The sequence below is a fragment of the Muscardinus avellanarius genome (genome assembly GCF_963383645.1).
Source record: "Muscardinus avellanarius genome assembly, chromosome: 16".
Lineage (NCBI taxonomy): Eukaryota > Metazoa > Chordata > Mammalia > Rodentia > Gliridae > Muscardinus > Muscardinus avellanarius.
In genome coordinates, this window is record NC_137802.1 from 4,456,064 (window position 1) to 4,472,274 (window position 16,211).

Consider the following 16,211-nt stretch of genomic DNA (forward strand, 5'->3'; position numbering starts at 1 on the left):
CCCCCCCCCAGTCCCGCGGAGACCGACCAAGCTTCTGTGTCGGTTTGGGCATCTGAGTTTGGGGAGCAACTTTTATAAAGAAAAAATTTATTCTCCACTTAGATAAAAGACTTTAGACCTGATCGTTTGTAGTAACTATTTACAAAATAACACTCGGAATAAGATTTTTGAGCTCACAAATAGCCTTTCCCAAAGTTGCTTGGGCTGAGTGTCCCAGAAAAATTAATAAAATTAAATGATCTCCTCTGACACCTGTAATCGAAAAGCCAAAAGGATTATAGCGTTGAATCAAATAAATGATGTTTTTAGGAATGCTTTTTATAGGTAAGCATATGGAATACGTGTTTATATTTATTTTCTGGAACAAAAGAAGGAATAAAAACTTGTGTTTTGTGTGTTTTTTAAAACTTTGTGTTTAGGCAATTGTTTTATAACTAAAATAAAACGAAAGCTGAATACCCGTGCTGCGGATGACGCGTTTCCTCTGGTGCCGTTTCCAGGAGGCACAGAGGCCTCGGCGGCGTCAGGACAGCGGCAAGCACGTCGCCTTAGGATGAACTCGTGGCAGGGCCCGCAGAGACCAGAGGCGTGTCGGTAGCTCTGGAGGGATGTGAAGACGCCGGAGCAGCCCACGGCCTGCGGGGAGCCTGGCACCAGCTGGCACGGGGCTCTGAAGGACGCCGCACCCTCCCGGGGCACGTGAGGCGTGGATCCCGTGTCCCGGCCCACTGGCTGGGGCGGAGGGCAGAGGTTCATGAGGCCCATGCGACCGGCGGGGCGGACGCTCTGCGGGGCGGGCCGTGCCAGGGGCTGAGGGCCAAGGCCCTGTCCAGCAAGCCCTGACCGCTCACTGAGCCTGTCACCCACTCCCCACCGTGGGAAACCATAGGCTTTGATATCACAGGCTTTCCTCGGCCAGGAAAGCCCGGCTTAGTAATTCCAGGCTCCTGTCTCCACTGAGTGGCCAGACAGCGTCAAGTCCGAGGTCCTCTAACAGTCGGCTCTGCTTTCCACGGTCTTAGTGTCATCACTGGACGTGCCGTGGACGGTGGCGCTCCGGAGCGTCAGCAGCACAGGTTGACTCCGGGCGCGGTGGTGCACGCCTGACGTCAGGTAGGCTCCCAGAAGCCGCTGCCCCTCATCACAGCCTCAGAACTCGGTCCAAGGAAGGTTTAAGTGCCTGAGGTTTCAGAGGCACAGTTCAGAGTTGGCTGGCTCCAAGACAGAGATCATGGCAGAGGAGAGCTGAGCTCAACTCAGCTGCAGGAAGAGGCCAGGACAGGCTCCTGGACCTCACCTCCGGCCCTGCCCTCCAGGCAGGCGCAACCCACCCGCCAAGTCACCCCCGAGAAAGCCATTCAGGTTGGCGGTCCATGAGATTAGAGCCCTGGTTCCGTTCATTTCTGAACCTGTGTGTGTGTAACTGGGGATTGAACCCAGAGGCTTTCTACCTCCAAGCAACACCCCAGCCCAATTTTATTTCTTACTTGGAAACAAGGTCTCCCTAGGTTGTTGAGAGCCTCACTAAGTAGCTGAGGCTGGCCTTGAACCTGTGATCCTTCTGTCTCAGCCTCCCAAGTACTAGAATTAGAGGTGTGCGCTACCACGCCCAGCATCGCTGAATATTTGTACATTGCCAGTATGTGAGTGTTTTCAGGGAGCATTTATATCCAAACCATAACATATTCATTCCATAAAGTAGTGCACATTGATGTCAGGGCCTGATCAAAAGTTGAAATCTGCCGGGCGTGGTGGCGCAGGCTCGTAATCCCCGCGCTTGGGAGGCTGAGACGGGAGGATCGCAGTTTGAGACCAGCCTCAGCCACTTAGACCCTCCGCAATTCAGTGAGACCCTGTATCAAAATGAAGAAAAAATAGAGCAGGGGGTATAGCCCAGAGGTAGAAAAGCCCTTGGGTTCCACTCCCTAGTGCCACACACACAAAAAAAAGTCGCAGTCTGCACGGTGAGCCTGGAATCTTCCCCTGCAAATGTGGCAGAGATTGATAGGCTTTGTCCTGTGTAACCGCTGAGCTGAGCCTTGTATGGGCGTGTGGGCGCACACTTGTAATCCCAGCATTTGGGAGGCTGAGACAGGAGGATCCAGGATTACAGCCAGCCTGGGCTACTTAGGCCCTCCGCAACTCAGTGAGACCCTGTTTCAAAATAAAATATAAAATAGGTCAGGCCGGGCGTGGTGGCGCACGCTTGTCATCCCCGCGCTTGGGAGGCGGAGACAGGAGGATCGCGCAGGTTCGAGGCCAGCCGCGCGCGCTGGTTTAGGAGACCCTGTTTCCAAAATGAAAATGTAAAAAATAGGTCTGGGAGTGTAGCCCGGTAGAAGGTAGAAGGGCTTCCAGGAACCCCGGTACCACCAAAAAAATAAATAAATAAATAAATAAAAATAAAATAAAGAGTAAAAAACAGGGCTGGGAGCCGGGCGTGGTGGCGCACGCTTGTCATCCCAGCATTGGGGAGGCTGAGACTGGAAGATCGCAGTTTGAGGCCAGCCTCAGCTACTTAGACCCTCCGCAATTCAGTGAGACCCTGTTTCAAAATAAAGAATAAAAAATAGAGCAGGGGGTGTAGTTCGGAGATAGAAAGCCCCTGGGTTCCATCCCAGTACCACAAGAAAAGAGAGGGAGGGAGGGGGGCAGGCAGGCAGGCGGACCAGGACTTGTACAAATGGCTTCTTGGCGGGGATGCCCCGTCTGCCTCACGCCTGGTCTCCTGCTGTGATCACACGCGGCCTGTGGGGCGGGCACGTGGGTGTAGCTGGGCCCCGGCACAGGCTGGCACGCCGCCCCATGGCCAGGTTCACAGGGTGTCTTTCCCTCTGTGCCCCGCTCCTCCTCCCCGCCCTTTAGGGCAGAACTGTCAGCTTCTTTTCTTGTATTGGGAATTGAACCCAGGGCATTCGACCTCCAAGCTACACCCCCTGCCCTATTTTTTATTCTTTATTTTGAAACCGGGTCTCTCTGAGTTGCAGAGGGCCTCACTAAGTAGCTGAGGCTGTCCGCGAACCGCGATCCTCCTGTCTCAGCCTCCCGAGTGCTGGGATGACGAGCGTGCGCCCCCCCCCCCACGCCCGGCTTCTTTTTGCTTTTTTAATTTTGAGAAAGGTGCTCTTGCCAAGTTGCTGCAGCCGGCCTGAAGCCGCCATCCTCCGGTCTCAGCCTCCCGAGTGCCGGGATGATGCCTTTGCCTCCCCAGGACTTTGGCCTGGGTGAGGTACGGTTAACCCTAAGCCGTTTCCATCTCACACCGCAGACTCCCAGCCACGTACTGCTGGTGCGGACACTGTGTTAATGAGACAGATTTAATAAGTCCGGGTGTTACGAGCCCTTAGCCCTGCGCGGAGCGAGCTTGCGATTCATAATGCGTTTAAGCAGTTGCTTGGGAAGGCAGCCCCGGCCGAGGCTGGCATGTGGCAGGCATGCGTGGAGCTGGGGAGAAGGCGGCCGGAGCCGGCCCGAGGTTCACTCTCAGAAGTGGCTCGTCTCAAGCCGGCATGGGGCGCACGCTCATCATCCCAGCATTGGGGAGGCTGAGACAGGAGGATCGCAGATTGCGGCCAGCCCCAGCTACTTAGGCCCTCTGCAACTCAGTGAGACCCTGTTTCAAAATAAAGAATAAAAAACAGGGCTGGGGGGTGTATCTTGGAGGTAGCCCTTGGGTTCCATCCCCAGTACCACCAAAAAAAAAAAAATAATAATAAAGGCCATCTCTCCTCTGCCTGGTCCTTCAGGGGCGGGAGCGACCTTTCCCCTCTCCTCAGGGCTGCCAGGCCACGGCACAGCTGGACTTGCAGGCCACTCACTCATTAACACGTCTGGAAGGGTTGCACATGGGTTAAACTCCAAACGCTTTGCAAAGCCGGCTGTGTGCCCAGGTCCAGCTAGCGCGCCGGCTTCGGGCCCTGTCTGCGCCCGCTCAGGCCAGCGCCCGCTCCAGCGGCTGTGTGGTGACCGACGATGGCTCCGGAGACCTGGCGCGGCCGCTTTGAGCATGACCGTGCAGGAAGAGGCCCTCCTCGGGCTCCATAGATACTCGGTGCCCTGGCCACTTGTCCCAGACCAGACCCCAGGGACCCAAAGGGTGGCCAAGTGGAGGGGCCTCGACCTGTCTCACTGGACTAGTAAAAAGACCTAGAGTGGCAACAGGAATCGTTGTCTGCGGTGGGGAAGTTCCTGAGGCCAGGACTGCCCAGCACTGGTGCCTCAGTGCACCCCAAGCCACGGCAGCCGTCACAGCCAGGCCCCAGGGCGGGGTGGGGGGCTCTGCCCCAATGGCCACACTTACACCAATTAAATACAGGCCCAAGCCGGACATGACGGCGCAGGCAATATAGTGAGATTCTGTTTTAGCATAAAAATTAAAAAGAGCCGAGGGTGTATCTTGGAGTTGGAATGCCCCTGGTTCAATCCTCAGTACCCCCCCCAAAAAAAAGGGTTACAGTGTTGCACACCTGTAATTCTAGCACTTGGAGACTGAGCAGGAGGATTGCAGGTTGGAGGCCCAGCATGCAGTGACTTAGCCTGCGCCTGTTTCAAAATAAAAAAGGCAGCAGGGGTGGTGCCTTTTATAATCTCAGTACTTGGGAGGCTGAGACAGGAGGATCGCACAGGTTCGAAGCCAGCCTCAGCTACTGAGTGAGGCTCTCAGCAACTCAGTGAGACCCTGTTTCCAAATAAAATGTAAAATAGGTCTGAGGGTGTAGCCCAGAGGTAGAAAGCCCCTGAGTTCCATTCCCAGTACCACACACATACACACAAAAGAATAAAATAATAGGGCTGGGGGTGTAGCTCAGAGTTAGAATGCCCCTGGGCTCCATCCCCAGTACTGCAAATAAATAAATAAATAAATAAATAAATAAATAAATAAATAAATAAATGGCTAAGGGTTGAGTGCCTGGGTTTGACCCCCAGTTCCAAAATACATATACATCTATCTGTCCAGCCTCCTGCTGGGCAGCGCAGCCTTTCCTTTCGGGGACTATTTGGCTTTCATTTAGCTCCACTAAGCTTTGTTCTGCTCCCCCAAAGCCCTCTGAGGCTGGGGAGGCCCCCTGCTCCCCACGAGGGCCCAGGAGCCCAGCGCACGCGGAGGCAGCCGCTCTGCACGCAGCCCCAACGTGGGCCGGAGGTGCCTCGTCTCCCTCGGTTTAATGATCAATTAATCCCGCCAGAGCCCTTCGCCGCGGCCTCGTCCTCGGTCACTGGTCTCTGGTGCCGCTGCAGGATGACGGCCAACAACTCCACGGGCGACCTCCACGCCGAGGGGCCGCAGCTGAGTACTGTGGACATCGTCGTCATCGCCGCCTACTTTGCCCTGAACGTGGCCGTGGGGATATGGGTGAGAAAATCCGCCATGGTGGGGACCGGGTCGGCACGGCCTCAGGGTGTCTGAACGGGGCGGCCTGCACAGTAGACTCACGGGCTCTGAGCCGCGCACCCCGGAGCTGCTGGATCAGGGTCTAGAGGTGGGAGGCCATGCGGCGCCTGGGAGTTGGGGGGAGGGCCTTCATTTTTAGCTTTTTTTTTTTTTTTGCGGTACTGTGGATGGAACCCAGGGGTATTCTTATTCTACCTCTGAGCTACACCCCCAGCCCTATTTTCCATTCTTTATTTGGAAACGGTCACACTGAGTTGCAAAGGGCTTCACTAAGTATCTGAGGCTGTCTGTGATGCACGATCCTCCTGTCTCAGCCTCCCGAATGCTGGGATTACACGCCTGGCCTCTCTTGAGAGACGTAGATGAAGCTGGGTGTGGTGGAGGCTTGTCATCCCAGTACCTGCGGTACTTGGGAGGCTGAGACAGAAGGATCACAGGTTCGAGGGCAACTTAGACCCTGCTTCAAAAGAAAAATTAGCCAGGTGTGGTGGTGCACACTTGTAATCCCAGCATTTGGGAGGCTGAGACAGGAGGGTCGCAGTTCATAGACAGCCTCAGCTACTATTTAGGCCCTTTTGCAACTCAGTGAGACCCTGTTTCAAAATAAAGAATAAAAATTAGGGCTGGGGGTGTAGCTCAGAGGTGTAATGTCCCTGGGTTCCATCTTTAGTATCACAAAAATAAAATAATAGGGCTGGGGGTGCAGCTCAGAGGTAGAATACCTCTGGGTTCAATTTCCAGCACCAAAAAGAGAGGGAGGGGGGAGAGAGAGAGAGGTGATTTGGCCACACCGGCAGAATGCAATGATGGCAGGGCCCCTGAAACAAGCACCCGGTGCCAGGACTGGGCCCAGGGCCCCTCACAGTGCAGAAGCCTTGAGCGGAAAATGGCCCTATTAGCCGGGCGTGGTGGCGCACGGTTGTCATCCCCGCGCTTGGGAGGCGGAGACAGGAGGATCACACAGGTTCGAAGCCAGCCTCGCTGGCTTAAGAGACCCTGATACCAAATAAAAAGTATAAAATAGGTCTGGGAGTGTAGCCTGGAGGTAGAAGGGTTCCATCCCCAGTACCACAAAAAAAAAGGCCCTATAGTGAGCTTACGACTCCACCTTTGGGGTGCTCTGGAGGGGAGGGGGTGCTGGCCATCACCACATCCCCTCTGGCCCTCTGTCTCTAAGAGGGAGAGGTCAGCTCTGGCCTCGGCCCAAGGTCCCGCACCAGGAGAGTGGGGGGCTCCCTGTTTTCTGTGGCCCTGGCCTGAACCTGAGGGCCCGGCGACACGAGAATGGACACAGCCCCTTGGCTTGCTAGGCCCCGACGTCTCTACCTGAGGGGTGGGTCACCGGCCGCCTCAGCCACGAGGTCCCCTGCCCCGGGGGACTGTGGGACAGGAGCCTGCTGTCGTTGGGTCCACAGTAATGGTGGTGCCCTTGGAGCGGCTGTGCTGGTGGTGCTGGTGGGGGATCGCGGTGCTTGTTGGTAGTGGCTGTGCTGGTTGTTGGTGGCTGTAGTGGTGGCTGGCGGTGGTTGGTCATTGGCAGTGTGGTAGCGGTTGCTGTTGGTGGTTGTGGTCGTGGTGGCTACGTTAGTGGTTATAGTGGTTTGTTGTGGTTGTTGTGTTAGTCGTGGTTGTGATAGTTGTGTTGGTGATTTTAGTGGATGGTGTGATAGTGGTTGCTTTTGGCGGTGGTATAGTGGTTGTTGGTGGTAGTTGTGGTTGTGGTTGGTGTGATAGTGGTTGCTGTTGGTGATGGTGTAGTGGTTGGTGGTGGTTGTGGTTGTTGGTTGTTGGTGTGATAGTGATTGCCGTTGGTGATGGGGTTGTGGTTGTGGTTGGTGTGATAGTGGTTGCCATTGGTGACGGTGTAGTGGTTGGTGGTTGTTGGTGGTTGTTGGTGTGATGGTTGCTTTTGGTGATGGTGTAGTGGTTGTTGGTGGTGGTTGGTTGTTGGTGTGATAGTGGTTGCCATTGATGATGGTGTAGTGGTTGGTGGTGGTTGTGGTTGTTGGTGTGATAGTGGTTGTTGGTGGTGGTTGTGGTTGGTGGTGTGATAGTGGTTGTTGTTGGTGTAGTGGTTGGTGATAGTTGTGGTTGTTGGTGTGATAGTGGTTGTTGTTGGTGATGGTATAGTGGTTGGTGGTAGTTGTTGGTTGTTGGTGTGATAGTGGTTGCCATTGGTGATGGTGTAGTGGTTGGTGGTGGTTGTGGTTGTTGGTGTGATAGTGGTTGCTGTTGGTGATGGTATAGTGGTTGGTGGTAGTTGTTGGTTGTTGGTGTGATAGTGGTTGCCATTGGTGATGGTGTAGTGGTTGGTGGTGGTTGTGGTTGTTGGTGTGATAGTGGTTGTTGGTGGTGTAGTGGTTGGTGGTGGTTGTTGGTTGTTGGTGTGATAGTGGTTGCCATTGGTGATAGTGTAGTGGTTGTTGGTGGTTGTGGTTGTTGGTGTGATAGTGGTTGTTAGTGGTGGTTGTGGTTGGTGGTGTGATAGTGGTTGTTGGTGGTGTAATGGTTGGTGGTGGTTGGTGGTTGTTAGTGTGATAGTGGTTGCTGTTGGTGATGGTGGAGGTGGCTGGCAGTCGGGGTAGTGGACATGATGGTGGTTGTGGTGGTAGCAGCAACAGTAATAGACGTGAATCAGGATGTGGTTGAATGTCGCCGTGGTGGCCGGTGCTGGCCATTGGTTCGGCCACCTCACGGCGACGCGTTCCCACAGCCGCGGGCTGGTCACGGGTCACGGAGGCCGTCTTCCCCCCCAGCACGTCTCCTTGGTGTTGGCCACGCTGCGGGGCCTCACGGGGCCTCACGCTTCTTTGTCCTTAGCGTATCTACCACGGCCATCTGGAGTCAGGACCTTTGATTCACTGTTGGCATCATTTGCCTGTAATCCCAGGACTTGGGAGGCTGAGACAGGAGGACCTGGGTTCGAGGCCAGCCTTAGCTATTTAGTGAGCCCCTCTGCAACACAGTGAGACCCTGTTTCTTTTTCTTTTTTTTTTTGTGGGTCTGGGGATGGAACCTAGGGACATTCTCCAAGCTATACCCCCTGCCCTATCTTTATTTTGAAACAGGGTCTCACTGAGTTATGGAGGTTCTCACTAAGTAGCTGAGACTGTCCTCAAACTGCGATCCTCCTGTCTCAGCCTACCAAATGCTGGGATTGCAAGTGTGCACCACCACGCCCGGCTGAGACCCTGTTTGAAAAATTCAGAGGTAGGATGCCCCTGGGTTCCATTCCCAGATCCGCAAAAAAGAAAGCAAGACAGAAAGAAAGAAAGAAAGAAAGAAAGAAAGAAAGAAAGAAAGAAAGAAAGAAGCTAAAAAGGGCTGGGGGTGTAGTTCAGTGGCAGAGCTTCCCTGGGTTCAATCCCCAGTACCAAAACCAAAATAAAATAATAATAAAGCCGGGCGTGGTGGTGCACGCTTGTGATCCCCCTGCTTGGGAGGCGGAGACGGGAGGATCGCGCAGGTTGGATGCCAGCCGCGCTGGCTTAAGAGACCCTGTTTCCAAATAAAAAGTATAAAATAGGTCTGGGAGTGTAGCCCGGAGGAAGAAGGGTTTCCAGGAACCCCAGTATCACAAATAAATTATTAATAATAATAATAATAATAATAATAATAATAATAATAATATATAGTAAACTAAAGGTTGCGCGCTGTCTCCGCTCCGCGCCCAGCCGCTCCCCATCTGCCTCCTGTCCGCGGGCCGCCCTGTTTCCTGTGACGCGGGGTTGAAAAGCTGCCAAGTAGTAAGGGCAGGTGTTGAAGTGAAGGCAGGCATGGCCGACCTCTCACTTTAACCCAGAAGCTAGAAATGATTAAGCCCCATGAGGGAGCGAAAGGAGAGTGGAGGCCGGCGCGAGCCAGGCCCGGGCCAGCGCTGGGCAAGGCGTGGGGGCAGGAGACGGAAGGCGCTTCTCCAGGCAGCACCGAGTGGACACGAAGGCGATTAGCCACGCTGCCCGCAGGGGAGAACTGAGTGTCAGGTCAACACGTTAATGGCAGGATGTCAACCGCAGCGACGTCAAGAAGCTGAGCCGGGTGGCGACGCACGCCCGTCATCCCGGCACTTGGGAGGTTGAGAAAGGAGGATCGCAGGTTGGAGGCCGCCTCAGCTACTTAGTGGGACCCTGTTTGAAAATAAGAATAGCCGGGCGTGGTGGCGCACGCTTGTCATCCCCGCGCTTGGGAGCCGGAGACAGGAGGATCGCGCAGGCTCAAAGCCAGCCACCCTGGCTTAAGAGACCCTGTTTCCAAACTTAGAAAGTATAAAAAATAGGTCTGGGAGTGTAGCCTGGAGGTAGAAGGGCTTCCAGGAACCCCAGTACCACCAAAATAAATAAATGAAAAATAAAGAATAAAAAGTCGGGCTGGGGATGTAGCTCAGAGGTAGAATGCCCCTGGTTTCCACCCCTGGTACCAAAAAATAAAAGAAGGGAGGGAGGGAGGGAGCGAGAGAGAAAGCCAGCCAACCAGGCGTGGTGGTGCACACCTGTAATCCCAGTCCTTGGGAGGCTGAGACAAGAGGATCATAGATTCAAGGCCAGCCTCAATAACAGCGAGACTCAGCAACCTAGTTCCAAAATTTAAAAAAATAATAATAAAATAGCATAGGACTGAGGGTGTCGCTCCGAGGCAGAATGGCCCTGCATTCAGTCCAAGGCAGAAGGGAGGGGGCAGAGGAAGGGCGGGGGCGCAGCGGGTCCTTGTTGGTTCCAGCCCTCGGGGATGACCATGCCGGGGGCGTAGGCAGAAGCCGCCATCCCAGGAGGGGAGCGTAACCGCCGGGGAGTTAGCAAGGCGAGCAGGGCTGAGAGAATGGACTCCACCTCGGAGAGGAGCCGCACTGAGGGGAGATGAAGCCCGGGAGGCCGCGGAGAAGTCTGCGGCGAACGAAGAGTCGGTTGACATGACGGGCTCCACCGCTGTCTTATTCTGGGGAGATGCCGCAGCCCCCCAGGCTTCAGCCATCAGTCGGCAGAAAAGGGGATCGAGGCGAGACCCTCTATGTTTGCATTCCGACGCTGTAACAAAATGCCCGAGACAGTCAGCGTTCGAAGAGGAAGGTTAGTTTGGGCTCACAGTTTTGGAGGTCCGGCTGGCCCTGTTGTTTGGGCCTGTGCTGGGAGCACGTCCTCGCACGATCCTCGCGCGTCACAAGCCCGGGAGCAAAGGGGCACACCCCAGGGACCCGAGGACCTCCTGCTAAGCCCCCCTCGTAAGGGCCCCACCACCTCCCACGGCACCAACTCCGGGGCCATGCCTCTGACACATGGGCCTGGGGGACACTCATACCCAAGCCGCAGCAGCCCCAGCAGAAAGGACTAGGACCCGATGAAGACTCAGATTGTCATTAGCATCTTTTACCAATATATATACCTAGAATATGTATAATGTAGAGCCAGGCGTGGTGGCGCACGCTCGTAATCCCCGCGCTTGGGAGGCTGAGACAGGAGGATCGCACGGGTTCGAAGCCAGCCTCAGCTACTGAGTGAGGCTCTCGGCAACTTAGTGAGACCCTGTTTCCAAATAAAATAGAAAATAGGTCTGGAAGTGTAGCCCAGAGGTAGAAAGCCTCTGGGTTCCACCCCCAGTACCACCACCACCAAAAAAAAAAAAAAATATATATATATAGTATCTATTATATATCCATATTTTAGCTATGTTTACAAATATGAATTTATGAATATATATCATGAATATGGATACCATTTGGTACTAGGGATTGAATCAGGGACATTCCTACCTCTGAGCTATACCACCAGCCGTGTGTGTGTGTGTGTGTGTGTGTGTGTGTGTGTGTGTGTGTGTGTATGCATGCTACTGGGCACTGGCCCACTGGACCTAGGGGCATCCTACCTATGATCTATACCCCCAACTGTGTTTTATTTTTTCTTTCGAAACAAGGTCTCATGAAGTTACAGAGGGCCTCACTAAGTTATTGAGGCTGACCTTGAACCTGCAATCCTCCTGTCTCAGCCTCCCAAGTACTGGGATTACAAGCTTGTGCCACCCTGCCCAACTGTCCCCCAGTCCTTTTTAAGAATTATCTTAAAAAAAAAAAACAGGGTCTCATAGCCTGGCGTGGTGGCACACGCTTGTAATCCCTGCGCTTGGGAGGCAGAGACAGGAGGATTACGCTGGTTTGAAGCCAGCCTCTCTGGTTTAAGAGACCTTGTTTCCAAATAAAAATATAAAATAGGTCTGGGAGTGTAGACCTCTGGTAGAAGGGTTTCCAGGAACCCCAGTACCACCAAAAAAATCCCCCCAAAAACAGGGTCTCATAGCCGGGCGTGGTGACACATGTTTGTCATCCCAGTGCTTGGGAGGCTGAGACAGGAGGATCGCACGGGTTCGAAGCCAACATCAGGTACTTAGGCTCTCAGCAACTTAGTGAGACCCTGTTTCCAAATAAAATATAAAATAGGTCTGGGAGTATAGCCCGGATGTAGAAAAGCCCTTGGGTTCCACCCTCAGTACCACACACACACACAGACACAAAAAAACAGGGTCTCAAAAAGTTGCTGAGACTGGCCTTGAACCTTGAACCTTGAGTCCCAAGTACTGGGATTCCAGGCTTGGGCCACGGTACCCAGCTAACATTAAGTTTTAATTTATCTATTTAGTTTCATAAGATTCATTCTTTCATTCATTTAAGTACTGGAGATTGAACCCAGAGACATTCTACCTTCAAGCTACACCACCAGCCCAATTTTATTTTATTTTATTTTATTTTGGTGGTACTGGGGTTCCTGGAAGCCCTCCTTCCTCCGGGCTACACTCCCAGACCTATTTTATATTTGTTTGAAACAGGGTCTCTTACGCCAGCACGGATGGCTTCGAACCTGCGCGATCCTCCTGTCTCCGCCTCCCAAGCGCGGGGATTACAAGCGTGCGCCACCACGCCCGGCACCAGCCCAATTTTATTTTATTTTATATTTTTGTTTTGAAACAGGGTCTCACTAGGTTGCTGAGAGTCTTGGTAAATTGCTGTAGCCGTCCTCAAGCCCGCAGTCCTCCTGTCTCAGCTTGCCACGTGCTGGGGCTATAGGTGTGCGCCCCACACCCGGCTCGCTCGTAAGAGTGTCGAGAGACCACACCTCGCGCAGCGTCCCGCGTGCCCGCGCGGTATAGCGGCCTCCCCGTTAAGACCCTTGGCGGCCGGCCCGGCTTCCAGACCCGCGGCCGCAGGGCCTCAGTGCTGGCGTCCTGACACTTCTCTTACGTGACGGTGGCCCCAGAGCACAAGGGGAATGTCCCGGCAGTTCAGATATGCCAAGGGGAGCTGGGCCTGGGGGCGCAGGCTTATATTCTGAGGTTGTTAAACTCGCCCTTAAAGTGGTGGTCGAGCCTGAGCCGGGCGTGGTGGGGCTCACTCGTAATCCCAGGACTCGGGAGGCTGAGACACGAGGCTCCGAGGTTCAAAGCCAGCCTCAGCCACTTAGCAAGGCTCTCAGTAACCTATTGAGACTCTGGGGTTTTTTTGTTGTTGTTTTTTATTGTTGTTTTTGGTGGTACTGGGGTTCCTGGAAGCCCTTCTACCTCCGGGCTACACTCCCAGACCTATTTTTTACACTTTTTTTTATTTGGAAACAGGTTCTTTTAAGCGAGCGCGGCTGGCTTCGAACCTGCGCGATCCTCCTGTCTCCACCTCCCAAGCGCGGGGATTACAAGCGGGTGCCACCACGCTCTGCGAGACTCTGTTTTTAAATAAGAAATAAAATTGGGCTGGCCGGGCGTGGTGGTGCACGCTTGTAATCCCCGCGCTTGGGAGGCAGAGACAGGAGGATCGCGCAGGTTCGAAGCCAGCCGCGCGCGCTGGCTTAGGAGACCCTGTTTCCAAAATGAAAATGTAAAAATAGGTCTGGGCGTGTAGCCCGGAGGTAGAAGGGCTTCCAGGAACCCCAGTACCACCAAAAGAAAAAAAAAAAAAAGAAATAAAATTGGGCTGGAGGTGTAGCTTGGAGGTAGATTGCTTTTGGGTTCAATTCCCAATACAAAAATAAAAAAATATGCCAAGAAGTCATAAAGTGTTCCCTATAAGTAAAAAGGTGAATGTTCTCTCTCCTCTCTCCTCTCTCCTCTCTCTCGTGGGTCTGGGATGGAATCCAGGGGCATTCTACCTCCTAGCTACACCCCCAGCTCTATTTTTTATTCTTTATTTTGAAACAGGGTCTCACTGAGTTGCAGAGGGCCTCACTAAGTAGCTGAGGCTGGCCACAAACTGTGATCCTCCGGTCTCAGCCTCCCGAATGCTGGGATGACAAGTGTGCGCCACCACGCCCAGCAGCCCTATTTTTTATTCTTTGTTTTGAAACAGAGTCTTACTGAGTTCCATCCCCAGTGCAGCAATCAATCATTCAGTCAATCAATCAATCAATCAATCAGGCTGGGGATGTAGTAGAAGGCCCCTGAGTTTCATCCCCAATACCAAAAAAAAAAAAAAAAAAGAAAGAAAGGAAAAGAAAGAGACCTGGGGTGACCCACTGTGGAATGCCAGCAGAGGTCAGAATTTGGACTTGACTCCGGGGCCCTCTGGCCCCACGCTGTCCTTAGAATTCCCACCAGGAGCTTCCGTTGGCCTGAAGGAGTGGGATCCGGCCAGGGAACCCAGACCTGCCTGGCCGCAGGGAGCCTTCACTCCCCCTAGTGGGCAAACTTAGCAATAGCCCCAAGAGCGGCCATTGGTTCACAATGCTACACCTGTGGTCCAGAGCCAGGCTGCAAGCCTGTCATCCCAGTCCTTGGGTCGCTGAGATAGGAGGATTGCAGGTTCAAGGCCAACCTCAGTAACTCAGCGTTCTCTGCTTCATTTTCCGAGGTACTGGGGATGGAACCCAGGGGCGGTCTACCTCTGAGTGACACCTCCAGCCCTATTTTTTATTCTTTCTTTCTTTCTTTCTTTCTTTATTTATTTTTGGTGGTACTGGGGATGGAACCCTTCTACCTCCGAGCTACACTCCCAGACCTATTTTATATTTTTTATTTGGAGACAGGGTCTCTTAAACCAGCGCGGCTGTCTTCAAACCTGCGCGATCCTCCTGTCTCCGCCTCCCAAGCGCGGGGATGACGAGCGTGCCCACCACGGCCGGCTGCTTCCCGGACTTTGGGATTCCTCTTTCTTCGTCCTGTCTATAGAACCAGCTCCATCCGCTTGGCTAACAGTTCGTTTCTGTTATGGAACGAGGTGTTACCTGCCGATAGGGTAGAAAATAAAGCCAGTAAAGATCATTAAACGGTGTCATTTTGTCCTACGACAAGGTGAAATTGACCATTTTAGCCCTTTTCATGAGATTGACGCATGGCACTTAGTCCGTTTAAGTTATTTATTTATTTATTTATTTTGGTGGTACTGGGGTTCCTGGAAGCCCTTGTACCTCCGGGCTACACTCCCAGACCTATTTTTACATTTTTTTTTTAAATTTGGAAACAGGGTCTCCTAAGCCAGCGCGCGGGGCTGGCTTCGAACCTGCGCGATCCTCCTGTTTCTGCCCCCCAAGCGCGGGGATGACAAGCGTGCACCACCACGCCCGGCGTCCATTTAAGTTATTGTGCAGTAGCCAGGCATGGCAGCGCACACCGTAACCCCAGCCACTGGGAGGCTGAGCCGGGTCGAGACTAGCGACATAGCATGGTTCTCGGCAACCCGGCAAGACCCTGCTTCAAAACAAAAAATGAAAAGGGCCGGGGGAGCAGCGCAGAGGTAGAAAAACCCTGGGCTCTCTATATATACACGTGTGTATATAGACACACACACTAATAGTAAATTATTGTTCAATATTGCTTCTGTCCAAAACATTTTGTGTGCGTGTGTGTGCGGTGCCAGGCATGACACCCAGGGGCTTTCTGCCACCAGGCTACACTCCGGTCCTATTTTATATTTTTTTATTTGGAAACAGACAGGGTCTCACTAAGTTGCTGAGAGCCTCAGTAAGTAACTAAGCTGCGCGATCCTCCTGCCTCCGCCTCCCAAGCGCGGGGATTACAGGCGGGCGCCACCACGCCCGGCTTATCCAGAACATTTTTATCCCGCTGAAAGGAAACCTGTTCCTCTGAAACCACACTCCCAACTGTTCTGCCCGTCCCCCGGAAAGTCCCTGAGGATTTCCTGATCCCGGCCACTTCACATACGTGGGATCACAGAGCACGTGACATCTTGACATCTGTGTCTGGTGTCTTTCATTTAGAATAATGTCTTGGATTCATTCGTCCAAGTTGGAGCCTGTGTCAGAGCGTCATTCTTCTTTTTTTTTTTTTTTTTTTTTGCGGGTCTGGGGATGGAACCCAGGGGCATTGTACCTTCGAGCTCCACCCCCTGCCCAATTTTTTTTCTTTATTTTGAAAGAGGGTCTCACTGAGTTGCCGAGGGCCTCACTAAGTAGCTGAGGCTGTCCGCGAACCGCGATCCTCCTGTCTCAGCCCCCCGAATGCTGGGATGCCGAGCGCGCGCCACCACACCTGGCTTCTTTGTGTGTGTATGTGTGTGCCAGAAGTGGGATAATTTCATTCTTTTTGATAGCTGAATAGTATTCATTGCAAACAGAGCACTTTTTTTATTTTGGTGGTACTAGGGGCGGAACCCAGAGGCTTTCTACCTCCGGGCTTTATTCCCAGACCTATTTTATATTTTATTTGGAAACAGGGTCTCACTAAGTAGCCCAGGCTGGCTTCGAGCCCGTGCGATCCTCCTGTCTCAGCCTCCCAAAACAGAGCACATTTATTTATTTATTTATTTATTTATTTATTTATTTATTTTTGGTGGTACTGGGGTTCCTGGAAGCCCTTCTACCTCCGGGCTACACTCCCAGACCTATTTTTACAT

At 53.0% G+C, this 16,211-nt stretch overlaps 1 protein-coding gene across 4 annotated transcripts in view; it reads left to right on the top strand.

Moving 5' to 3' along the window:
* Positions 1-5,239: 5,239 nt before the first annotated feature.
* The window catches only part of SLC5A10 (solute carrier family 5 member 10), a gene marked incomplete at both ends in the record, with an annotated part of 54,587 nt that continues 43,615 nt past the window's right edge, over positions 5,240-16,211 (top strand). For all 4 annotated transcript variants that reach the window (XM_080713446.1, XM_080713447.1, XM_080713449.1 and 1 more), the window contains one exon: positions 5,240-5,353. In XM_080713446.1, coding sequence (XP_080569572.1) covers positions 5,240-5,353 — 114 coding nt within the window. The remainder of the gene's footprint in view (positions 5,354-16,211) is intronic.